At 41.0% G+C, this 27334-nt stretch overlaps 2 protein-coding genes across 4 annotated transcripts in view; one reads left to right on the forward strand and one right to left on the reverse strand.

The window, feature by feature from the left end:
• Positions 1 to 9864, forward strand: part of ARG2 (arginase 2) — a 37505-nt gene extending 27641 nt beyond the window's left edge. For all 3 annotated transcript variants that reach the window (XM_081132045.1, XM_081132044.1, XM_081132046.1), the window contains exons 3-8: positions 939 to 1116; positions 4146 to 4305; positions 5127 to 5221; positions 5400 to 5504; positions 6660 to 6796; positions 9472 to 9864. In XM_081132045.1, the coding sequence (XP_080988171.1) occupies positions 939 to 1116; positions 4146 to 4305; positions 5127 to 5221; positions 5400 to 5504; positions 6660 to 6796; positions 9472 to 9677 (881 nt within the window). In that variant the 3' untranslated portion in view covers positions 9678 to 9864. The remainder of the gene's footprint in view (positions 1 to 938; positions 1117 to 4145; positions 4306 to 5126; positions 5222 to 5399; positions 5505 to 6659; positions 6797 to 9471) is intronic.
• Positions 9865 to 9922: 58 nt separating this feature from the next.
• Positions 9923 to 27013, reverse strand: VTI1B (vesicle transport through interaction with t-SNAREs 1B). Its single transcript, XM_081132068.1, has 6 exons — positions 26497 to 27013; positions 17362 to 17420; positions 15354 to 15545; positions 13044 to 13217; positions 11480 to 11541; positions 9923 to 10252 (listed from the first exon to the last, which is right to left on the reverse strand). The coding sequence occupies exons 1-6, from the start codon at positions 26609 to 26611 to the stop codon at positions 10156 to 10158; spliced, it is 699 nt and encodes a 232-aa protein (XP_080988194.1). The 5' UTR covers positions 26612 to 27013; the 3' UTR covers positions 9923 to 10155.
• Positions 27014 to 27334: the final 321 nt, after the last annotated feature.

Consider the following 27334-nt stretch of genomic DNA (forward strand, 5'->3'; position numbering starts at 1 on the left):
TATTATTTTTTTTAATGCAGTAACCAAAAGATACATACAGGATTCTAACGGTAGGTGCATCTCACCTTTGAGAATAGGATAAGGTTTTCTGTTTTGCTTCCAGTATGGATCCCTTTTGGTGGTGATCCCTTGGTTGGTCTTATGTTCCAGGTCACTGTTAAGCTCGATTTATAGGCCAGGCCACTGCTTCTCAAATTTTTACATTTATCAATAGTTTGGCTTTGGATTCAAGAAGTATAGCACAAAGCTGTACAAATTCAAGAAGGGTCCATGCTGGTCTTAATCCAAATCTTTAACACAAATCTCTGAAATATTAAGATGTCTCTCCTGTACCCACTATCCTTCCTCCTCAACATACCTAGACTACAGTTTAAGAAACGGGGTCTTAAGGATATAAGCTGTGGTATCGTTCTGTTCTCTGGTAGTTCAGACCCCTTCCTGATAGAGTTGGATTATTCAGTCCTCACCTTCAATGAAGCGAAGATGGAAAGACTAGTACTTACACCAAAGATAAAAATTAATGTGTAGTGACCGGTGTCACAGGTTGCTGGAATATGTGAAACCTTGAGACCTGGGTTTATAACATGTAAATTTCTGTATATGTATTTGTCCTAAATTAGCTTCCTTTAAATCCTGTTGGTATTTTACTTCCACGCTATAATTCTGGAATAGAGGTCTAATTGCTCCAAATTTTGTGATTGTTACTGTTCACATTTCTGGGCTTCACTTTCCAAAACCCCTTCATCTGCAAAATGGTGTTCCTAGTAGAATCTACCCCACAGGTTGCTGGTAAGTAACCCTGGCAGCCACGTTACATTTTGAATTTTACTGTGACAAAATGAGGATGATGTGCACTTTGTCACAAGTTGTTATTTGTGGCCCAGGCCACTAAGAGTTGTAATAACATTTCCAACTAATCACCCTCCACTTGTTTCCAGGCTGCCGCCTAAAAGACTTTGGAGATTTGAGTTTCACTCCAGTCCCCAAGGACGATCTCTACAACAACCTGGTAGTGAATCCTCGCTCGGTGGGCCTTGCCAACCAGGAACTGGCTGAGGTAGTTAGTAGAGCAGTGTCAGGTGGCTACCGCTGTGTCACCGTGGGAGGAGACCACAGGTAAGCTGGGAGCCAGGGGTGGTGGTGGGGGCTAGACTGCATGGGGCTTTGGGCTAATGAATTAGCTTGTCTCCATTTCCTGAGTAAAATACCCTTCAGAATTTAGGGTATGATGTAAAAAAAAAATTAACAAACAGAAACCCATATGAAGTAGAAAGGCCAGGATAGGACACTGTCATGCCCCGTCAGTTGATCTTAAAGCATAGCAGGAGGAACTCTGTAACAGCCTCCCAACTTCTTTTCCCCCTCTGTAAGAAATTTCTTCTTTGTTTTAGTGGACTTGCACGTAGCCCGCCATGGTTGCATGTTCAGGGTTACAATTCTCTGTTGTTCCTGAAGAAACCCATTTTTCTAGAGAAAAACCTGGCTGACTTTTAAGGTTAGCAATGCATATTAGCATTCTGATATCTAAGATTATGAGCTGCTAGAGGCACATGTGGCTTTCTTTGTTAGGACACGTACAGAAGTTCAGAGATGGACTAAACAGAGTTTTTAGACACAGTCCCATGTTTTGTGCTTACCTCTTGGAAAGCTTTCTCGAGAAGCTGTCTTAGGGCTTTTCATTTGGCTATTGGGAGAAATGGAAAGATTCATCGATAGGCTGAATTTGGGCCTTTTTTTTAATTTAAAGCATTTCTGCTAATAGGTTTGTTCCAAATTCCCCACTTGTCATATGAATACTGTATTTTCTACCTCCACAGTAACTCACCCCAGGTGACACAATAGATCCTTTCTCTCAGTGAATCAGCATGTACCTTACTAAGCACTGTTCTGATGTGTTTTCTCAAGCAGCACTAGGGGTTGTGGGAAACCTGTGAGCTATTGGGCCTAGATGAAATAAATACACATGGAATGAAAGTGAATTCTACAGAATTTCAGAGGAGATCAGTCTGATCTAGTCAGATTTCGCAGAGGAGTATGATTTGAGCTAAGTAATAAAGGTTTTTGTTAGGAAAAAAACGGCTTTTAAGTACTAGGAGTACTGAGCACTTCATATATATTTTCAGTTAACCATCAGAATAATGACATGAGGCAAATATAGTTTTATTTGATTTATTGCTGGGAACACTGAGGGTCAGAGGTTAGATAACTTACCCAAGGTCTAGAACCAGGAAGTAGAACGGATTCAAATCCAATGTGACTTTTATAGGCAATTAACTTTTCCTTTGAGATCCAATCTAGCAACTTTCCTTACGGTGCTTAGAGAGCTTTTCAGATCATTTAACAGAAGTTAGATCTTTGGTACAACTAGAAAGGCAGGTAGATGCTTCTTTATGAGTAACATTTTTAGGTAGAGTAAGAAAGTAGTCCCAGATTCAATTAAATCAGCTAGAGTGTAGGTCTCCTGCCTCTTAGTTTAAGTACTTCTCTCTCAAAGTTCATTTATATTGTCTTCTCGTCTATTTGGGGACTGCTTATCAATGTGATTGTCATAGTCCTTGCCTTTTCTTTTGTCTGTAGCTATCTATATTACAGCCCTGTCACTGCTCCCAATTTGCAATTCAGTGCTAAAACCTAAGCTATCTGGAAGGTTCCAGACAGGAAGGGATGAGCATAAAACCTGAGTAGCTATTGAACATATTACAGGAACAGGAATTTTTAGGTCACTCTGCTCCTTTCATATAGTACAACATACAGTAATTGCCTTAATCATCAAACCAACTCTAACTTAAACAGGCTGAGATTATTGTCCCTGTCTTCTAGGAAAGGAAACTGAAATCTAGATAAATTAGATGACTTATCCTAGATCACACACCTCTTCCTGGGGGGAAAAACAGCATTCTGAATTAACCCACTGCCTTTAGCACTAGACCATGCTATCCCTCAAAAAGGCCGTATGTGGAACATGCAGCTTAAAATGCTCTCTCGCATGCTATATTGACCAAGGATGGCTATAGTTCGTTCCTAAGATGCTTAAGCTGCATTTCCACCTATGTCAGATTCTTTGGTTACTGGGAAACTGGGCAGCTTTCCAACCACTGTTTCATCAGCTCTATTCCTACAGTTGAGATGGGACAGTTGGCAGAGACCAAGGACAAGGAAAGGCAAAAAATAGAAACAATGGTATTTAAATGTCATGCTAATGTATATAACATACAAATAAACTTGTATTTTATCCAGTGCTCTAAATGAGGCCTTTAATTGGGTTGCCCTGTTACTTTAAAGACTTGTTAAAGACTTAACAACTTTGATTTTTTTGTTTTAGAAAGTATCATGATATCCTCTGGTGAGGATTAAAAAAAAAAAAAGTATTATGTATTTTAAAAAGCTATAAGGATTATTTTTATCCTTAAAAAATTAATGTAACTAATTCTTTGAAAGTGATAATTAGATAGATCGCCCTGGTTTTCCTTAAGAGGTATTAAGCAATATTTGTGAGTTGTTACACAAAGGCCATATCCTTTAACTGGATTTCATTCTTGAACAAATATTTAAGGTCCTTTTCTGGGCCAGGGCTAATGGATCAAATTTTAGGGATTTGGGGGCAGTAATGACATCTGTCACACTGCAAGGAGGGTAACCAGTGGTCAGTTTTGACCCTTTAGAGCCTGCCATTTCTCCCTAACTCACTCAACGTTAACCTTTGGGAACTACAGCCCCAGGGATTGTCTCATCCCAAACCAGCCTTAGTCTGGGGCCCTGACTTTGCCCTGAGGGCAAAGTATGAGCTGCACTGGCCAAGGATATTTGTTACTGGTGTTTGCCAAGCAGAGGGCCTTGAAGATTATTGTACAGTTGACCCTTGAACAACTCAGGGGTTAAGGGTATCCCCCACCCTGCACAGTTGAAAATCCAGGTATAACTTTTGACTAACCAAGAGCTTAAACTGTCCTTGGTATCTGCATAGGACTGGTTCTAAGGCCAATACCAAAATCAGTGGATGCTCAAGTCCCTTATCTAAAATGGCATAGGTCAGTGCATACAGTTGGCCTCCACACCCACAGGCTTTCAGCCGTGGATTGAAAATAGTTACAGGTAGTTATTGGAAAAAAAATCCATGCAGTTCAAACTGTATTTGTTCTTTACAGCCTGGCTATTGGTACCATTAGTGGCCACGCCCGGCACTGCCCAGACCTTTGTGTGATCTGGGTAGATGCCCACGCTGACATCAATACACCCCTCACCACTTCATCTGGATGTCTCCATGGACAGCCGGTTTCATTTCTCCTCAGAGAACTACAGGACAAGGTCAGTAGGCCAAAATGAAAAGAAAGTTGAATGGCTTGCAGGGGCTTTGAGGGTGCAGTTCAGTAAGATTTCTGTGAAGGATAGGTTGCCAGTGGTAGAAATGCTTACCACTCCCTTCATATGTTCATCAAACATTATTATGGGCAGGCAGTCTGTTAGATGCTAGGGATATAAAGATGGTCCTTGCTCCCAGGGGGTTCATAATTGTCTAAGAAAGGAAGGTGGTACTGGGTAACTCTAGTGATTGATGCACCCACAGCCTGAAGACTTCTTGGTTAGAGTCTCCCAGGCCTCACTTTCAGGCCCATTGTCTAGAATCCCAAGTAAAACCAGGATTACCTCTAGGTAATATTTTTCTAGGCTGTTCAAGACACAGGCGTCCAGGCATAGACTAGAATCTGTTTATCCCTCCCTTCAGTGAGGGGTCAAGTTAAACCAGGAATAACATAGGTTATTCATTAGGCAGAATTCCTGTTCTGGCTGTCAGCAACTTGAGATGACAACTGTGTTGTTTCAAGAACTGATCTGTAAATAATTCAGTAACATGAAAAGGGCTAATCAGCAGTATTTCTGCTATTTAGGTAAGTTAATGAGAAACCAAGACCACCTTAGAAGAAAATTTTTAGTTATTCTTAAGACAGCTATACTGTGTTCTTCAGTTGCCTTTCTGAATCATTTCCCAGATCAAGTGTCTTGTATTGCATTAAGCATATCCTGTAGGCAGGAGGAGAAAGCAAACTGCATACAATGGGAAGCACATGGTGATTATCTTGGTGAGACCAAAACTTCTTGATGAATCCTGTTCATTCCTCTCTTCACAGGTGCCACAACTCCCAGGATTTTCCTGGATCAAACCTTGTATCTCTTCCCCAAGTATCGTATATATTGGTCTAAGAGATGTGGATCCTCCTGAACAGTAAGCTGACATATAGGGTTAAACTTTGGGCCCATCCTGGCCACTTATGTTCTATTTGATAGGTTGCTCCTTGCCTTAACTTTTGTAGATCACTATAAAGACAAAACCTCCTCTAAACGTGCATTTGATTTAAAATGCTGTTTAAACTAAGGATGCCTTCCTTTATATCTCATCACAGTTTTATTTTAAAGAATTATGATATCCAGTATTTTTCCATGAGAGAAATAGATAGACTTGGTATCCAGAAGGTCATGGAACAGACATTCGATCTGCTAATTGGCAAGTAAGTAACTACAACAGATGTCTACTTCTAGGTCCCCAGGGTAATAAAGCAGCTCCCAGGGGGCAGCACACTTTAGCTTTTCTCTTGAAGATAGTAGCTTTTCTTTCAAATAAAAACAAAACATGTACATATAAAAATTTCAAATAATTAGAAAGGGAGAATCTGAAACACAGGTCATATTCTTCCTCTGGAGTTGGGAGGGGGTTTCCTTGAAATCACTGCCTAGAGTCTCTTTCTCGTAAATTTCTCTTTAGCTCCATTTTTAATGCTTATCTTTTGAGATGAGAAGCATTTATTGTTCCAACTATCCCATTCTGCCTAGCCTCACTATTTCTTCATCTGAAAGTTTGTTTGTTTTAATCCTCACCAAGAATATGCTTTTTAAAAACTGATTTGAGAGAGGGGGGAAGGGAAAAAGAAACATCGATCAGTTGCCTCCAGTATGCACCCTGACCGGGAATTGAACCTGTGACCCTTTGGTGTATGGGATGACACTCCAACCAACTGAGCTACACTGGCCAGGGCCAACTGAAAGGAGTTTTATATTAAGCAAAACTTGGCAGTGGATAAAGATGGCAGATGAATGCTAATCAAATGCTAGTTTTAAGAGCATTTTCCCAGTGCTGAGTATTCCTGGACGATGAATGTAATTAAGTGCCACCTGTTAAGAAACTTAGTTTAGTATGTAGTTGTTGTATGTTAGTTTCAGCCACTGGACACCTGGGCTAAATTAGAACTGGGATATGATAAGATTGCAGACCTAAATCAGAGTAAGTTTAGCTGCTGTTACACTGAGAGAATAAAAGCAACTATAATCCAAATGAAATTAGAGTCTATCAGAGCCCAAGGTCACATGGAAGTGAAGAATTCCCTCTATTGACAGTTGTTAATGTAAGAGGCTTTAATGCTTAGGGTAAGTCAGAAATATAAATTGGAATTAGTCTGAGACACACAGAACAAATGGCAAAATTATGAAATGGTGTATAAAAGCTAATAGGCAAATACTCAGTAACCTCCAAAATAGGAAACCTGGAAATGTGCTGTATTAACAGAGTACCAGGATTAACAGCAACAAAATCAAGGAGTTGTATCTGTAGGGAATATGAATGTTCAGACACAACCAAATGACTATTCTCTTACTCTTCTCCTTTCAAGACAACAAAGGCCAATCCATCTGAGTTTTGATATTGATGCATTTGACCCTACACTGGCTCCAGCCACAGGAACCCCTGTTTTAGGGGGACTGACCTATCGGGAAGGCATGTATATTACTGAAGAAATACACAACACAGGTAAGTGGTGATCAACCTGTTCACTAGATAAGTAAATATGCTGAAGCCTCTATTCATGTCATGTAGACACTGTTTTTGCTTCAACTTGTTATAGCTAAAAGTCATGTAGTCAGGCTAATAAAGGATAGTAATTAGAGTTATGTTTGCATCTGGTTCATATAAAAATATGGTAATACCGAATAAAAAGTTGTCATCTTAAACACTTACTAAATACAATAACCTGCCAAATTAATTCAGTTCTTTGCATCTGGACTGTCTAAAGGCAGATTAAGATCAAAAGGCAAGGCCAAGTAGCTATTTTTACCTTAATTTAAGAGGTTGGCCCAGCTGGGCGTGGCTCAGCAGTTCAGCATTGAACTATGATCCAGGAGATTGCAGTTCAGTTCCCAGTCAGGGTGCATGCCCAGGTTTCGGGCTCGATCCTCAGTAGGGGGCATGCAGGAGGCAGCCGATCAATGACTCTTTCATCATTGATGTTTCTCTTTCTCTCCCTCTCCCTTCCTCTCTCTGAAATCAATAAAGATGTATTAAAAAAAGAGGTAGGTTCACTGGGAGTTGGGAATGTGGAGTTAAAGCTTCTCTTGAAGATATTTCAAAGCTACGATACCTTGGGTCCTTTCATGTTGGGTAAGTCTTAGACTGGATCCTATTTAACAGGAGCTTTAACACAGGGATACTGGGAGATGAACGACTGACAGAAAGATTAGTAAAATGAGTGCTAGATAATCAAGAGTGGCTACCAAGGGGTTACTGTCCCAAAACTCATACATGTTTGCAAAGTTTCCATTTCTGTCAGAAAGCTTCTGGTTTTAAGGCTACTTTACATGACCTTTAGTTGCAAAATTTAAACAACTACCTCATGATACTTCAACATCATCTCATTAAATTAGGGTCTAAATAGCAGAGACCGCAGACTGAAAGGTCCAGGGCTATAGGAAACCCTCGACTTAGTTGGGATAGATATGGGAATTGAGAAATGGTCTCCTTGGCTCTGGAGCCAACTAGTCTTAGGCACGACAGAAAGGAAGAGAGTTTGTCTATTAGATCTGACAGTGGCAAGGTAGTCTCATTCTCAGACCCACAATCTTAGACATTAATTGTCCTTGGGTTAGTGGCCAGTGACCCTGGGAGTTCAATCCTCCATTTGGGTTCCCAGTAACACCACTAAGAGCGGCTTGGTAACCTCTAGCATTTACTTAGATGGGGCAGTGGTCATACCTTGACCCTCTCTCTCTTGCTGTAATGTTACTCTATTCTAAAAGACTATCTATCATGATACTGTCAACTAGATACATAAGACAGTTTGCTTAAACTAATTTACAAGGTGGCAATAATCTGGAAACATGGGTAATATATATTTTTAATAGCTTAAACCCTTTTGATTACTTCTGGGCTCTGCTGAAGACCCAGCTTTAGTAAGTGGAACTCAGACACACAAATTCTCAGAGGTGCAGATGCATGTGCAGGAATTGGTAGATGTGCTACAGTAACGTGCCTGCTGACTGCAGTTTTGCACAGTGCACTGAACTATGCATTGCTAACAAGGGATGACATGCTGAACAGATGTAATGGCAGTGAGCACATCATGTACTAAGTTACTGTAAGATCAATAAACAAGTACGTATATTTATTCATCCATGTTTCCAGGCTTTATGGCCACCTTAAATATTCTCAGATACTTGTATTCTCGAATACTAGTTTGTTCAGATAACTCTTGAGAGGTAGATTAACTTCACTAAGAATATCCAACTAAAAAGTTAACTATCACAGAGAAGGGGGGGTGGGGGAGAAATAGAAGGCAGGTCTAGACAGGTTCTTTCGGTCTAATCTTCCCTTCTCAAACCCTCAAAGACACTGGAGTCTAAATTAAATATGGCCAGGTCATCCCTTCACCAAGTGTAAGATACTGGGTCAGTCTGATGGGAGACCTAGAAACAGTATCAGACATGGAACCTGCCCTGAGAGCTCAGACCTACAGGAGCAAGAGTAAAACCTGCAGGAATAACCATACTTCAGGGCACATGCCGCCTTAAGTATGCAGATACAGCATCATTCAAAAGTGGGAGTAGAATTCTGGTTATATGCAGGCAGGCACGTGGGAGGTTCCTTAATATTAGAAATGGCACACATTTTCGCAATAAGTACGTTGGAAACTCCTTGCCCCACTGCACCCCCCAAGCTTTCTTTATTCTCTCCAGAAAGCCTGACAGCTATGCCTCGTATGTTAGTTGAAGAGGGATGACTGATTTCGTTACCTTAAAGGTCTCTTTCAATCCTGTTCTAATATAGCAGTGGTTTGTTTTTAAAAAAATGTTTTTATTGATTTTAGAGAGGGGAGAAGGGAGAGGGAGAGAAACATCCACTGGCTGCCTCTGCATGCCCCCTACTGGAGGATCGAGCCTATAACCTTGGCATGTGCCCTGACTGGGAACTGAACTGGTGACCCCGAGGGACAGTGCTCAACCAAGCCACACCAGCCAGGGTGATATAGAAGTGTTTTAACAAATTCATACCCAAGAGGATGATGTGTAAAGGGCTTCCTGATAGTGGATAATTTTATAGTAGAAAATGACTTGGTTTTTTTACCTTGGCCTATTCTGTGCAGGTGGTACAACCCACACTGAAAGCAGCAGCCAGGGGATTTTCTGAGGTTTTGCCACACTTTGTTCTTTCAGGGTTGCTGTCAGCACTGGATCTTGTTGAAGTTAATCCTCAGTTGGCAGCTTCAGAGGAAGAAGCCAAGGCTACAGCTGGCCTGGCAGTGGATGTGATTGCTTCAAGTTTTGGTCAGACAAGGGAGGGAGGGCCCAATGTCTATGATCAACTTCCGACTCCCAGTTCACCACATGAATCAGAAAATGAAGAACGTGTGAGAATTTAGAAAATACTGTGTGCTGACACATGTTCATCACAATGGGCATTCCAGAGTTGTACGGTGTTTGAGGGGACAGATACTACATGGTCATCTGGGTCAATACTGCCTTAATGAGAACATTTGCGTATTCTCACAATTGTAAAGTTTCCTTTCCCTCTCCATTTTGGTGACCAATAATACTACTGTAAATGTATTTGTTTTGGGGGTTTTTTTTTGCAGTTCACAGGGTATTAATTTGTTGGAGTACTATGTACATTTAAAGAAGTCATAAACAGCATTTATTACCTTGGTATATCACAATGGTCTTGTTGCTGTTCCTTCACATTTAACTGGTTTTCCGTCTTCCCTCCCTCTTCCCACAGTCTGGCTACACAGTGCATCCTTCAACCGTTAGCTCACAGCAGCAATACACTTATTCCACATCTCTAACACCATTCGTTCACAGGGTCCAAGTTCTGGTCCACAAACCCTTCCCTGCAGAAGTTCAATGCCTGTGAAAGAATTTGTAATAAACCAGGCCTCCCAGGATGGCTATCTCCAGTAAGATGACAATGGAAAGTAGCAGCTTGTTGGTTGTCACTCTATAAACAGAAGCAAAGTGAGCAGTCAGAAGTCTGGATAACCTTATTTCTTTCCCTTAATTCATAGAGATTTGACTTGGGGCCAAGGCAGACTGAATTTCTGTTCGGTCTCACAGCCACTCAGCAGTAAGTATATACAGGCATACCTAAGAGATATTGTGGGTTTGATTCCAGACCACTGTGATAAAACGAATATAGCAACAAAGAGAGGCACATGAATTTTTTTGTTTCCCAATGGAATTAAGTTACGTTTACACTAGGCTGTAGTCTATTAAGTGCACAATAGCATTATGTCTAAAAAAAAAAATGTGCGTACCTTAATTAAAAAATATTTTATTGCTAAAAAATGCTAACTATCATCTGAGCTTACTGGAAAAATGGCACTGATAAACTGGTTGACATAAACCTTCAATTTGTAAAAAAACACAGTATCTGCAAAGCACAACAATTCAAGGTATGCCGGTATAAGGTTCTTTAGCTGGTTAAGTAACAACACAACAGCTTCTTTAGCTGCAACAGAGAAAACACCTCACAGAAATGTTGAAGACTGGGATAATATATACCAAAGGATAAAAATGGTTTTTGATGCTAAAATGTCTTCAAATAATAGTTCATTTTATTTATTTAAATCCTCACCCAAGGATATGTTTTTATTGACTTTAGAGCGCGAGGAAGGGGGAGAGAGGGGGGCATCGATGTGAGAGGTTGCCTCCTGTACATACTCGACCAGGGATTGAACCTGCAACCTAGGTATGTTCCCTGACTGGGAATCGAACCTGCAACTTTTTGGTATACAGGATGATGCTCCAACCAACTGAGCCACTTACCCAGGGCTACTTCCTCACTTTAAAACCAGCTTTTCTAGGAGGGTTTAGTTAGAAAAATAGTTATAATATGAAAAAATATACCATTTCTGAAATCAGGTTGAATCATATTTCAAAATAGCAATAACAATATCATCATCTAACCATATAGAGCTGCATCAGTTACATATACTGTGTGCATATGTTGGGAGAAGTGTTTGTGGCAGACTCTCCAGTGTTGACATCCAGCTCACCCATCCAGAGATGGGTCCTGAGTAACCAGAAGCTGGGTAGTACCTCCGACGCACTAACCACTGCGTCAAACCAGCTAGGGCTGCAAGTCACAGTTTAAAGCTCTGACATTCTTGGTTAAAAGACATTAGAGTTAAGAGAAATTAATTTTGTGACTATTTTTAAAACTTACTTTCTGGACATTGACCGAAGAATCTTTCGACTTTTGCTCAAGTTTTCATTTGTGTTTACCAGCTGAGAAGAGAAAATAGCAATTATTTCCCCTTCTTACAAAAGTTCACACTCTAGAATTTGCACATTCCTAAACTGACAGTGGGCATAAGGGGTATATGTTGAAATCAAACCAATTTCAAAGGTGGCCTCTGAGTATAATTCAAAGAAACTGGAGAGGACAAGACACTTTAGTACATGTCAAGTGGGTTTAGGAATTATTATATCCCAAGGCTGTGTGAGGGACTTCTGGGACAGAGCTAATCCTTGGCTATGCAAAACAGAAAGGCTTCAACTGTACCTTGCCAGTAACTGTGAAGCAACTTAAGACTTGAATTTCACCAGCTAAACTCCAGGAGAGTCTCTTGAATTATAGTTTGTTTTTGTAGGCTGGTGGATTATCACTCTTGGGATATGGTTATTTCTTCTTTACTCCTTTAAGAGATACTTATACTGAATTGTGAAAGGAGTTAATACTTTTAAGTCTTTTTTTTTTAACCTTTCCCTTTTGGTTTCCTGGTACTAATCTAGATTGCTGGAGGGTATTTCAACAGATGCCACCTGCCATCTGTCCCCAATCCCCAGTGGCCTTGGTAAGTTGATCTCTCAGATCATTCCTTGGCTTTTAAATTCAGCCAATCCACCTGGTATCTACAAAAGTCAAAAATCAAAACAATCTGTAAGTATGCTACCTCCTCTATGGTTTACCTTCAATTCAGTACTTTACTGTGAATTTTCATGGAGAAAGGCATCTTTCTGATTCATTTTAAGAATGGAGAATTACAGCCATTAAGATGTATCAGAAAATTATTGCAAATCCCCAGTGAACTATGTTTTCCCACTGAGGTCTTACCCACATATCTGTTTTTTGGTTTGGATTTGCCTCAGCATTCCACTGACAAGTTGTAATATTTTCAAAATTTCTATGCAGATGTATGGAAATGAATGTTAGTTTTCACAGCCTCTTAAGAGTGATAGATGAGCCATCATTGGCTTATTTCCATTTTCTTCCCATGGCTTACCTTGGGTAACAGTACAGAGTTACAGTCCAGGATTGAACCTCTACAAATTGTCAGTGGTACTATTTTATGACATGTAGAAAACAGCCTTGGTTCTAAATGACAGGAAAGCTAGGATCTTTTCAGTAGAAGATGCTTTCATAAGAAGAGCAGAATATTCCACTAGATGTAGGAGAAATAAAAACCTCAGAGTGGTAATACAGGAACAAAAGGATGGAGTGGCTACAATCTTATGTTTGTTTATTGACAATCTTCAATAAATGCAGAAAATAAACTTCTTCAGTCTTTTTTCTCCTCCAGTGATCGCTACGTCTTTGGGGTAAAATTACTTCCAAGGGGGAGATCTCAGCCATGCAAACTAAAAACCGAGAAAAGCGTAAGAACCTAAAAGGCCATTTACCCTGAATTCAGAACTGCCGTAGTTTTAGGCAGTAGCAAGGCATCGGGGTTTAATGGACCCACCTACTTTACCCACTCTTGCCCCTTTCCTCATCCACCCAAACTTACTCTATTCTTGGTACGTTCCAACTGGTCACGTTGGTCCCCCAGCTCTTCTATGATTTCTGAGCCAATCTGGTCAGTCTCTGTGGCAATCCGATGCGAACGCTCAATACTCTGGGTGGCCCGGTTCAGGCTGTCAGTGCCTTGCAAAAGCAATGCCCTCTGAGACTGTAGCCGATTCTGAGAGGATTATGAAAGGGAAATATTAGATTTCTTCCATTATAAATTCAATGCCAGCACAATCCTTATGAACACTCTTATGTAAGAAGGAATACAGTATGCAATAATTTTCATTTTTAAAAAATATGTTATTGATTTTGGGGGGGAGAGAAAAATACCCATCAGCTGCCTCCTGCACTCCCCCACTAGGGACTGAGCCCACAATCTGGGCATGTGTCCTAACCAGGAATCGAACCAGCAACCCCTTGGTGCACAGGACATGCAACCAACTGAGCCACTCTAGCCAGGGCCAATTTTCATTAGTTTAAGATAACCAAGGATGCCCGGCCAGCCATGGTTCAGTGGTTGAGCGTCAACCTGGGATCCAGGCGATTGGGGTTTGATTCCCAGTCAGTGCACATGCCCGGGTTGTGGGCTCGATCCCCAGTCGGGGGTATGCAGGAGACAGCCAATCAGTGACTCTATCATTGATGTTTCTCTCTCTCTCCCTCTCCTTTCCTCTCTCTGAAATCAATAAACAACAAAAAAGGCAGCCAAAAGAACAGGTTCCCAGATCACAAGTAACAAGAAGTCTTCAAATATGGCATTCGGACCTGTGCGTGAGGAAACTACTGAATGAAGCTGAACTAAACCCATTACTTTAGCTTAAAAGAAGCAGGAATAAGGCTTTTTAGTAATAAAACAGGTTTACAACTGATTAGGTTGAGAAAGAACAGGAAAGGACGGTAAAATCAACCTCAGCTTTGGAACAATAATTTTACTGAAAGTGGTATATATATAGGGTGGGACAAAAGTAGGTTTATAGTTGTGAATACACAAAACAGTTTATTCTTATAGTATTACTTAATTACTATATTACTTTCCACACAAACAACTGTAAACCTACTTTGCCACACTCTGTATATATCTAAATTGTTTTTTTATTTTCTGAAACTAATACTTTTAAAGCAAAATTATTCTTTGGACTTATCTCCTCTTTTTTGTTTTGGGTTTTTGGGTTTTTTTTGGTAGTAAGTGACCAAAGTTACTTTCACCTGTCATCTCCCTTTAACAAGCTCCACCTGCCTGCCTTTGTCCAGTTCCTCCCTTCACAAGTGAACTTAGAAAATTTTACACCATTCTCAAATACTCTAGTTTTGACATCAGCAACGCCAGGCCAGTAGCACCTGTTTGTCTCTTCAACTATAATCAGGATGAATCATGAAAGGAAATTTTTTTATTTAAAATACTATCAGTTTTACGCCCGGCCGGGTGTGGCTCAGCGGTTGAGCATCGACCTAGGATCTAGACGATCGGGTTCGATTCCCGGTCGGGGCACATGCCCGGGTTGTGGGCTCGATCCCCAGTTGGGGGCGTGCAGGAGGCAGCCGGTCAATGACTCTCTCATCATTGATGTTTCTATCGGATATATTAAAAAATAATAATAATAAAAAAAATAATAATACTATCAGTTTTTCTGCATACATGCAATCTGTTCTTCCATTTCTCTCCCATGCCACTTGCCAGGCCCTTACAACTTTGTACTATGGAATATGACCCCAAATGCAACACATTCAATTTAAGCTTTGTGAAGTTTTATTTCTTTAGCTTCTCTAGACAGTTTCAGAATACAGATTTTCAATCTAGTCAGTCAAACTATAAATCAGAATACTGGAGGAATCTGGCCCACCTTCTATTACAACAGAGCAAGGCATTAGCCCCTTCTTAAGAAGCATCATCCTGCCTTCTCTATCTAGGCTACTGGACATCTTGATACAAATGTAGAAGAAAGTTTGGGTTAATTTTGTAACAATACTCTGATAAATTAAAAACCTAAGTGAATTTGGGGGGCATGTATGAGAAAAAGTGGATCAATGGGTCAGAATACAGAGTTCAGACATAACACCTGTACTACATACCAAGCACTGTTTTATATATAAAGGATACAAAGAAAAGTAAATAAGCATATGGTTTGGGAAGATCTGCATTAAATACAGTAGGGATAAACACCCAAGGGAAGAAGCGGAACTGGATGCAGGAAAGAGGATAGGGTGGGGGAAACCAGAGTGTAGGATACACTGTAACATGGACTGTACTCCACAATATGGTTAATTCTTGTACCACAGCCCTGAAGGGGGAAAACCAGCTGAAGCTTACCATATGCTCATTCTCTACAGTGTATGTACCGTATTTCATGTCCCCTCGGCCCCCAGGTGTGGCTGTCAAAGGTGTATTTCTCACTTCCCGGTGGAGTTTGGCAAGGTCCTTCCGGTAGTTTCGAAGCTTAGACATCATAGGGTTACGAAAAGATAGGGGTGCATAACGTAGTTCCTCTTCCATCTCTGCCAGCTAGGAAGGCAGAAAATAGTGAGTCGACAGCCTCATCTGGGCATATGCATAGTTTGGACTAATCAAACCCAAGTAAGTACTCAACCTATGCTCCACATGTGGCACATTCACTCCACTATGACGTCTGCACAGTGCCGACTGAGCACAGAACAGGCATTCAAAAAGCATGTGATGAATGAGTGAGAAGACTAACAAGTATCTTATAGCTTACTAAACATTTTTATATACATGCATTTAATCCTCACAGCGAATCAACAAGGTAGGAAATACTATTTCTATTTCCTATGTAAGACTTGAAACCTGCTCAAGATTACACAAAAAGAGAAGTCAGGATTAAAATCTTCAAATTCTCTTTTCAGTATACTGAGTTCTTAGCCTGTTGTGGTTCAAGTGCTGTCATGAAGCACTCTGATGTCTACTGTTCAAAAATGATAAGGGTCTGGCATCAAGGGTCTTCCCTTCCTCCTCCTCTTCCTGAAAACCAATTGTTTGTCTCCATGTCAGAGATCACCATCAAGGGTCTTCCCTTCCTCCTCCTCTTCCTGAAAACCAATTGTTTGTCTCCATGTCAGAGATCACCATGGGTCCACATCAGATTTCCATCTTTCTGGAATAAGTAAAATATAAAACCTGAACATGTTCACAAGAGGCCATAAATTCTTCTCATCTGCCTAGGATGGGGTTAAGCATCAAACAAACTGGTATTAGCTAAAAGATTTTTTAAATGCTACCAAGATATTAACTAAAAAAGAAGACTGGTTCTGTACCATGGATATGCCCAGTTGTACTCAGGTATTAAGAAAAGTCTGTAGTACTCCCATTGTGAAGGAAAAAGTTTCCGCAGTCTGGTGGCCTGACCCTTCCTAAAACAGATGTGCAACAGAGAAAAGGGTGCAAGCAGGCTTAACTTCTCAGAACGTGACTGGAATAGGGAGGCGGTTCTTCAACAAGCAGGAAGGAAGTTCTCTGGTTTAAAAAGAATTTTTTCTCAGTCTACGCTGGGGCAGCAAAAATTAGGGGCAACTATTTCTACAGAGTACTTCTAGCAGGGACCTGGATTTTAGCCTCAATCTCCTGCAGGGTTTGCTGAAGATAGAGCATAACGGAGACTGAAGGACTCTTCTAATAGGTAAGAGCAAAGCTTTTTTTTTTAAGCCACAGATTAAGAGAAGCAGTTGTTAAACTGCTCAGCAACCTGGACCACTTCTGACAGCTTTAGGTTCTGACTGAGAACTCATCCTGACCATGCATGTCTTACCCAAGATACCAAATCCAACCACTATGCTGTCTTTTAAAACAGAAGGGAAAGTGGCTAGAACCACCTACCTGTGAGCTACATTTTTGTGACAGTAAGTTTAACAAAGAATAATGACTGATCTTAATGGCCATCTTTTTTTTTTCTTTTTTTTTTTAAAGTCACATGCATCTTTATTTAAACAAACTTCAGAGTAACTTGGTAGAAAAAGGGTTCCTTTGGAAATTTTTGTTCCTTCTAATAAGGACTGGTGACCAGCTTTTAAATGAGATTTTAAAAGACCACCCAGGTAAAGGTATGAGAATGCCCTTTACAACTCACATCAGGAATGTATTATCAAAGCCTCATTTCAGGACAGTCTTCTAAGGTTTATCCATTTGTTTTTGTAAACTCCCACCCCCAACACCCATCCCCATCCTCATTACTTGGCCTCATTTAGTCAGAAATAATAAAAATCAGGATCAATAGGCAGAAACAGTGAATATGTGATCAGGAAATAAGCATTACTTTCGGAAAAGATGACCACCAGGTAGAAGAAACAAGGACCATTCCCTGTCTCACCGTTTCATTTGCTTCCTGCTGCTTTTCATCAAAATCTCTGATCAATTTCTTCTTCTCTTCTAGAAAAGAAAAGTTTCAAATGCTCAGTCTTGTTTCCATACATTTGCACAGCCCATTCCCTTTGCGTAGAATAAACTCCCCATCCCTCCCTTGTTGGGGGTAGTACTTAATCACTCCTAAAAGGCATTTAGAAAAGTATGGGGACTTGCTATCACAACTGGGGGAAGGGGAGAGGGAGGGTATTACTACTGGCATTTAGTGCCCAGGGAACAAGAATATCCATGCTTGTGACAGTCCTGCATAACAATTATCTGGCCCCAAAGGCCAATAGGGTCCCTACTAAGAAACACTATAGGTGTTAAGTTAGTCATTGTCAATCCCCCCCAACCCCCCAATCCTAACAGAGAGACCAGGCACACTATCATCACTAAGAACTTTTTAACAATACTGGTTCTGAAATCCCTGTCCCCACCTTCACCCACATCATGTATCACTTCTCAAACCCTTAGCCATTGCTTTTCTGCAAAACAAACCCAAAACCCACCTACTCTGCTTGCTGGGGAAACTGCACAGTACGGCACTTGTTTCTCTGCCATATCCACTGGCGGTGGCATGGAACCGACTCACACAGAAAGTCATTCCCCTCTTGATTCTCTTTCAATCCTTTGTATCATGTCCTTTTGGTGCTATTATGTCTTTAACACCTAAAAATTACTACTATTCCCTTTTAATAAAAATGGAAGGGGCTTCAGCTTCAAAGCAATTAACGTTGAACCAAAACAGCATTGTTTTGCCTTCTCTGTATTTTTTTCTGATCTTTCAGATAGGTTCTACAGATTTTCCATTTAAAGTAGTAATATAAAATTTCCTTTTAAATAACTTCATGTGTTAAATGTATTTTACATGAAATAAGTTGTTATAAAGAAAACGATTAATAGTAAAAATGGTACTTGAACATGGCAGAAATGATGAAGGAGTCCTGGCATGCTGTCACCTGGTGAACATTGGACAGTGGAGAACTGCTGGTGAGTAAAGGGGATTAAGTCCTGGTCCCAGCTTTGGGCTTGGCTTAATGTGTAAGCTTGGATAATTCTCTTCATCTCTTTGGGGCCTGACCTTCCTTGGCTATATAGTGAGGTAGGTCATTCATTCATATCTAACAAGCAAAAATTAGTCCTATTTATGAGGAGCTTGATTTTTTTAAATGTTACATTCAAATGAATGTTCTCCCTGGAAATCTACTTATTACCACAAAGTTACCATTGCTTACAATGTTTTTTGAACTCATCTTTTGAAATTACCTTCACAGTCTGGGGATAACCTTCCTTTTTCAAAAAATATATTTTTATTGACTTCAGAGAGAGGAAGGGAGAGGGGGAGAGAGATAGAAACATCAATGATGAGAGTCACTGATTGGCTGCCTCCTACACGCCCCCTGCTGGGGATCGAGCCCGATATCCGGGCATGTGCCCTAACTGGGAATCCAATCTCGATCTCCTGGATCATGGGTCAATGCTCAACTGCTAAGCCATGCTGGCTGGGCTATTTTTTTATTTTTTTAAATAAATTGTGGATATATATCTATCTTACCATTTTTAAGTATACAGTTAAATGGCATTAAGTACATTCACACTGTTGTACAACCATCAACACTATTCACCTCCAGAGCCTTTTCATCATCCCAAATGAAACTCCAGTCATTAAACACTACCTCCCCATTTCCCCCACCCCCGGACTCTGGTAACCACCATTCTACTTGCTGTGTCTATTAATTAGACTACTCCAGGCATCTCATATAAAAGGAATCACACAATATTTGTCCTTTTGCATCTGGCTTATTTCACATGGCATAATGTCTTCAAAGTTAACCCATGTTGTAGCATGTATGGGACTACAGTCTTTTAAAGCTATGTATTTTTCATTCAGTGTGACTCTTAAATACATGCCAGCACTTCCACCATCTGAAGAAAGAGCAATCTTTTCCAATGCCAAAAACAAAAACAAAAACCCAGCTGGGTTGGGCTTATGGAGAGGTGGCGTGTAGGTACTCAATATGCTGTCCTAAAATTTTCCTGGATAATTTTGTTTACCCTGATTTTCACCTTAAGCCTTGACTTTTGAACCCAATCCAATATAAGATTAGTAATACCACTATAGTGCTTTATATGGATTTATACTTATGTTAATCACAATAGCATCTAGCATGTCAATTGTCTGCTGGTTTTTAAGTGATTATAAATCATTTGGGAGTGTACATTCTATATTCTCATCTTGAGATCCAGCTCCTCTAGAACAGGGAAATTTACTTTTCTTTTATAGGTCCCATAACTTCTAGAACTTTAAACCTGACAATGCACTTTTTACTATGCCTCATTCATTGTCATGTGACATCCCTTTAATATACACAAGGCACTACAGGTGAACTATTTCTCATTCCATACCACTCACAAAAACCAGGGTCTGTTTAAGAAAAAAGGAGAAAATTTAGCCATGGTAAATGGTCTGTCTGCACTTTGACCATCCTGATGAGGTAAGCACCAAAGCAACTGTTACTACCCCTGCGCGGGCGTTTTTTCAGCCACTAGCAGTGAAATAATATCTGCAATCAAGAATGGCTACTTTGTCCAGCCACTGTGGTTCAGTGGTTGAGCACTGACCCAGGAACCAAGAGTTCACCGGTTCAATTCCTGGTCAGGACATATGCCAGGGCTGTGGGTTCGATCCCTAGTAGAGGGCATGCAGGAGGCTGCCAATCAATGATTCTCTCTCACATTGATGTTTCTATCTCTCTCTCCTTCTCCCTTCCTCTCTCTGAAACCAATAAAAACATATTAAAAAACAAAACAGCAGGTCTGCATACTGGGTGGAATGGTCACCAGAAACAAGAGTGAGCCACTCCAACACTACTCCTACCCCACACACCTTCCCAAGCCAATCATATGTGAGTCACTCACATGGAGACTAATTCTGTTTGGTAAACTAGGTGGATGGCAGCCCCATGTCCTGGACATGAAATAAAATACAAGCAGTCAGCTCTGAAAGACAGCTAGAGGAAGCCTACCTTAATGTTCTACAAGATTACAGTCTCTCTTCCTAATTACCAGCTCAAGAATGACTACCGTTGGCCCATACAGAACTGTGGAAACAACTATAGTTTCACCAGGATCTTTAAAATATGTGACTAATTTGCTTCTGGCGCCCCACAGTGGCATTTCTAAGACCTACACCCTCTATTTGCAGACCGCTATAATTTTCTCATACCATGTAGAAGTTAAAACCACCCGATCCCTCTAAGCCTGTTTTCTCATCTGTAAATAGAAAATATAACAGTACTGACCTCAAAGGGTGGTCTGAAGGGGTTAAAAGAGATAGTGCACATAACAAGCACTGAGCGTATATTAAGGGTCCAATAAATAGTTAACTACCATTGTTTTTTAAAGTAAATCCTTAGATTTAGAACTAAGAGCAAAAATAAAATCACCAAAGAATATGTAAGTGTTGGAAAAATTAAAATTCTGCAGTCAATGAGTAATTGGTATTTATCAACCTGTTGCATAGGGTCCTCCATGGTGATTATTTTTTCTGGTTCCCAAAATAACGACGTCTCACATATAGATATTGAAATTTAAATGAATTAAAATAAAAAACTTTCAAACTTTACACCACTAAGACATGTGGGGAAATGCCTTAAGGGGCTACAAAACCGAAAATAAATCATGACTATAGGCACACGTTCTTTAATAATTGGGTAAGAATTTACAGCAATCTGAGGTATTTGGAGAGACCTTTTCAGATCCTGCAAAACTAAGACTAAAAATTATGGCTGTATATAACAATATAATATTAAATGGATTAATAATGATCACATATAATAAAGGATTGTCATTGCCATACAAACGTCCTAAAACAGACACATTGTGTCTGCTATCCTTTGTTTTAACAGGTATATATACAACCATTTTAAAGTGATGAAAATGTGGAAGATGGTAGACTAGAAATAAAACCACATTCGCCCGGCCGGGCGTGGCTCAGCAGTTGAACATTGACCTAGGATCTAGGCGATCGGGGTTCGATTCCCGGTCAGGGCACATGCCCGGGTTGCGGGTTTGATCAATGACTCTCTCATCATTGATGTTTCCATCTCTCTCTCCCCCTCTCCATTCCTCTCTCTGAAATCAATAAAGATATATTTAATAAAAAAAGAAATAAAACCACATTCCTTTCAACACCCAATCATATATTATTTTCTTCCCAACAATCCACAGTAATTACACAATCATTCAACAAATATTTATGGAGCACCTAGTACATACTAGGCACTCTTCTAGGTGCTTAGGATACATAATAAACAAAACAGACAAAATATATAGCTTATGATAAAGGAGGAAGGAACATTTCCAAACTCTTTTATGAGGCCAGCATTATACTGATACCTAAACTAGGCAAGGACACCACGAGAAAAGAAAATTACAGGCCAATATCCCTGATGAACAAAGATGCAAAAATCCTCAACAAAATATTAGCAAACAAAAAATACATTAAAAATATCACATCATGATCAAGTGGGATTTATTCCAGGGATGCAATCAGTGATGGTTTAACATCCACATATCAATCGTGATAAACCACATTAACAAAATGATGGATAAAAATCATATGGTTATCTCAATAGCTGCAGAACAAGCATTTGACAAAATTCAACATCCAGCCCTAGCCAGTTTGGGTCAGCGGTTAGAACGCTGGCCTGGGGACTGAAGAATCCTGGGTTTGATTTGGCCAAGGGCATGTACCTCAGGTACAAGCTCAATCCCCAGCCCTGGTGAGTGTGCGAGCAGGAGGCAACCAATCGATATGTGTTTCTCACTCTCTCCCTTCCACTCTCTCTGAAAAGCAATGAAAAAAATATCCTCAGGTGAGGATTTTAAAAAAAGAAAAAGAGCCCGGGCAGGCATGGCTCAGCGATTGAGCGTCAACCTAGGATCGAGGTGATGGGGGTTTGATTCCCGGTCAGGGCACATGCCCGGGTTGCGGGCTTGATCCCCAGTCGGGAGCATGCAGGAGGCAGCCAATCAATGGCTCTCTCATCATTGATGTTTCTCTCTCTCTCTCTCCCTCTCCCTTCCTCTCTCTGAAATCAATAAAGAGATATATATATAAAAAAAAAAAAAAGGGGCATGCAAATCAGAAAGGAAGAAGTAAAACAGTTAACTATTTGCAGATGACAAACTATTATATATAGAAAACTCTAAAGACTCCACCAAAAAACTGTTAGAATAAATGAATTCAGTGAAGTTGCAGGATACAAAATCTATAGCCGGTCCCAACTTATGATCAATTTTAAACTCCATATCCAGTTCCTTTCCCCTCTCTAGAGAAGTGGGGAGCAGGGCTGAGTATCCAAGCTTCTAATCATGGGTTGGTCTTTCTGGTGATCAGCCCCTATCTAGGAGACACCTAAGAGCCCACCCAGAGTTGCCTCATTAGAACGGAAGATGCTCCTAGTGCTCTTATCACTTAGGAACTTACAAAGGTTTTAGGAGCTCTGTGTCAGGGTCTGAGTCAAAGACCAAATATTAGAACAAGATGCTCCTAGTTTTTTTATTTTTATTTTTATTGATTTTAGAGAGAGGAAGAAAGGGAGTGAGAGACAGGAACATCAATCAATGTGAGAGAAACATCGATCAGTTGCCTCCTGTACACACCCAGAAAGGGGACTGAACCTGCAACCTGGGTATATATACCCTGATCAAGAATTGAACCAGTGACCTTTGGTACATGGGATGACACTCAACCACTGAGCCACACTGGCCAGGGCTAGTGTTCTTATTTAGGAAATTACAAGGGTTTTAGGAGCTCTGTGCCAGGAACTAAGGGCAAAGATCAGTATTTTTTTTTTTCATTGTCTCACAGGAAAGGACAGTTTCTTGAATAAATGGTGTTGGTAAATCTTGACAGCCACATACAAAAGAATGGAACTGGACCACTATCTTACACAACAATAAAAAATTAACTCAAAATGGATTAAAGACTTGACCGTAAGACCTGAAACCAATAAACGCATTTAAGAGAACATAGGTCTTGACAGCAGTCTTGGCAAAGATTTTTGGGTTAGACACCAAAAGTAAAGGCAACAAAAGCAAAAACTAACAAGTAGGACTACATCAAACTAAAAAGCTTCTGCTTAGCAAAGGAAACCATCAACAAATGGGAGAAAATATATGCAAATCATAAATCTGATAAGGGGTTAATATCCAAAAACTATAAAGAACTCATACAACTCAATAGCAAAAGAACAATCTGATTTTAAAAATGGGCAGAGGATCTGAATAGACATTTTTCCAAAGGAGACATACAGATGGCCAATAGGTAAATGAAAAAGTGCTCCACATCACTAATCACCAGGGAAATGTAAATCAAAACCACAATGAACTATCACCTCACACGTGTTATAATGGCTATTATGAAAAAGAAAAGAAATAAGTGTTGGCTAGGATGTGGAGAAAATACAGAGCTTATGTTCTAGCTCAGAGACTTTCAAACTTGACATGCATCAGAAATCCCCTGGGGGGCTGTTAAAAGAGACTGTTTGTTAAAATAGTTAATGATTATTGACTGGTAGGGGCCCAAGAATTTGCATTTACAACAGGTTCCCAGATGGTGCTGATGCTGCTGGTTCAGGGACCACACTTTGAAAACCACTGTGCTAGTGAAAAAAAAAACAAATAATATACTATAAACATCATAAATATGTAAAGTGTCTAGTATGTTAGAAGATTAAGTGCTCTAGAAAAAATGGGAAAAAAAGAGCAAGGTAAGAGTAGTTGTATACAGAGTTGGTATTCTCATGTTTTATTTAAATAAAACATCAAATTTCCCATATAATAGTATCAATGACTAATCACTTTTACTATTGTCTGGCAGTATTCAAAAAGCTTTACATATATTAACTTATTTAATTCTCATAAAATCCCTATGAAGTAAATATTATGATTTGTCCCCATCTTGCAGGGGAAACCAGTTAGGTTAAAGTAAGTTTTCCAAGGTCACACAGCTAAGAGGTGGATCTAGGATTTGAACGCAGGCAGTTTGGTTCTAGAATCCTTGCTGCTAAACACACTGCCTTTCAATTCGCATTTAAGGCAAGAACTCTTGGAATTCTGCAGGCCCAGGAGAGTGACTGACACATAAAAATTCTCAATAAATGTTTACTGAAAAATGACTGAATTCAATTACAGCACATAAGATAAATGCAAGGGCTGTGTTATGTGTATTATTCAGTGTTTAATCATTCATGATAGAAATTAAAGCTATGGAAAGCTTGTGAAGTAGTCTGTGAACTAAAATAAGGATTCAGACATGAGGCCCAGTGTGTTTGCTTAATTAAATTCAATTTATTCAACAAATAGTCATTGAGCAGTATGAACAACATAGTGAATAAAGAGACTGAAAGTTGTTGAAATTCTTGTTATAACCTGGGGATGTGTGTATATTGTATTTACTTACCCATTAAACAAGTCTGTTAACCAGCAAGTTGTGTTAAGAGTATTTTGTGCTTGGATAGAAATTCACAATGTTTTGATTGTCCTCTTTGCAGAAATGAGAAAAGGGTTAGGGTAGATGACAAAGGTGGATACAACTAACTCAACCAAACAGAATGCATTATTTAGCCTTACAGAAATGAGTATTGCAAAATTTAATTCAGCACCAGCTGAAAAAAAACCCACAGTATTTTTCAACCATGTAAATCAGATCCCATCACTCTCTTGCTCAATATCCTTTAGCTGCATCCCATCTCATTCAAAAAAAGATGCAAATCTTTCACCATGGTCTACAAGGCCCCACATGATCTGGCCCTGCCTACCTCTTTGAGCATCTACTACCACTATACCACTATCTCCTTTGCTCCACCCCCAACACACTGGCCTTCTTGCTCTTCCTAGAACATACCAAGCTTACTTTTGCTTAAGGATCTTTGCAGTGCTAGTACATCCTCCTGACACTCACTTCTCCCAGATTTTTGCATGGTTTACTCCCTTACTTCATTCAGGTCTTTGCTCAAATGCCATCTCTTCAAAGAGGGCTTTCACAGCCACCCCCTCCCCCCCCAAATTAAAACCAGAGTGCCCCTCTCTCTATTCCTTTGCCCTACTTTATTTTCCTATAGGTACAGGCATAATAAAGTCCGTTGTAATCTTTTTGCAGGTGGAAGGTCTTGCCTTATATTTGTTAAAAACGCAACATCTGTGAAGGGCAAAAGGAAACCACAATAAAATGAGGTATGCCCGTGTTGCCCTTAACAAGGCGTCTTAATAGTTATGCATTATCATCAACCCACTAAAACGGAGATTACAAGTTTTTTCACTGCAATTTGCAATGTTAACAGCATCTAGGGTAGTGCCTGGAACACAGTAACCTCTCCCAATAAATACAAGTTAAACAAACGTACGAATTTCATTCTCACCATTCAATTCCTATGACCCTTAAGTAAAAACAGTAAAGCAGTCTTATCCACCTGCCATCAAGATCTATTTCATTCTGGAGCAAAGAACAGTGCTCCCCACGGATTTAACAGACAACTCTAGCTCCTCCAGGCACATTTGAAATCCTGGGGGCAGGAAATAGCCTAAGCAGAAAGTTCCTAAGAGGACCACACCTAAAAGCCACAATTCTGATTTAAAGACTAACCCCCCCAAACTGATATTTACCAACCCCAAAAGCTATGATTCCTTTGGATTCTTAACTCTCTTGGTCTACGGATCCTTTGCCAGTCTGGTGAAAACTATGGACCTCTCTTGAGAATAATTATTTAAATGCATAAAACAAAACACAGACGGCTACATAAGCAATCAATTCTACTGAAATACAGGACCGCAGACTTAAAGTCTCCTATGCTATTCTTACCAGAGCGAAAATACAAGAAAAATGTGAAAGCTACGGGAGGATGAAGAACCCCAAGGAAAGGACACTCCGACGCCCATCACCGAGCACAAGTGGCAGCAGGGAGATCCTGGGCGCCGGGCCCAGCCAGCCATCGGGGGCGCGTTTGAAGATGAGAGAAGCGAAGAAGGCTCGGGTCTGGGGAGAGGGTGAGGGCTTTCCCTCCCACAGCGAGCGGGGCCGAGTCCCCCGCCTCACCTGTCCCTCCAGTCCCCAGGAGCCGCTCCGGCACCCCTCGTAGCTCTTCATGGAGGCCGCGGAAGATCTCGTGCAGTTTCTCGAAATGCTCGGAGGAGGCGGCGGAGGTGGCCATGGCGCAGGCCGCGCTCGAGCAGCGGCCGCCGAGATTCGGAGCCCGGGGCCCGCTCCTACCCCGGCGGTCAGCCGCCCAGCCCCGCAGACATCACGGCGACTACAGCCACCGCGACGCTGGACTAGGCGCTTCCCGGGCCGCGGCGGGGTCCTCCTGAGCCGGAACGCCCGTTCCCTTCATGCCAACACTGAGGGAGCGCCGGGCGCGAAAGCCTGACGGAAAGTCGGGCGGGCTGCGCTGCCCGGGAGACCCCTGTGAGAGCCGCGGCATGCCCGGGCTAGCGGCAGCCCCGGAGCTCTGGAAATATCCAGTGCTGGCTTGGGGAGAGCGCCACAGCCGAAGGGGCGGTGGGGACCCGCGGGACGGGCAGCGTGGCCGCCTCTCTCCAGGGCCCCGCCTCCCGGCGTAATGCGTGCGCTGCAGTGCATGCCGGGGGCTGTAGTTCGGCTGGGAAGGCGCTCCTACCCGGAGGTCACGCGTACAGTGGCGCGGCGGTTCAGCCAGCCCAGTGGCCGCCGGGGTTGACGCTGTGTTGATTTGGTATCAGGGTGCGCATGGACGTCATCTTCATTGTCATCGCACTTTTTGGACCCCGACTAACTTCGTTCACGTCCTGACATAATGGTAGTTTTCGTCCCTTGAAAGGTAGTCTCGCCAGGTTCCTGCCTGCCCTCCAGCGATAAAGCACTTTTTCTGGGTAGGTCAAGCAACCGGGTCACCTGC

The sequence above is a fragment of the Miniopterus schreibersii genome, assembly GCF_964146895.1.
Source record: "Miniopterus schreibersii genome assembly, chromosome: 1".
NCBI lineage: Eukaryota > Metazoa > Chordata > Mammalia > Chiroptera > Miniopteridae > Miniopterus > Miniopterus schreibersii.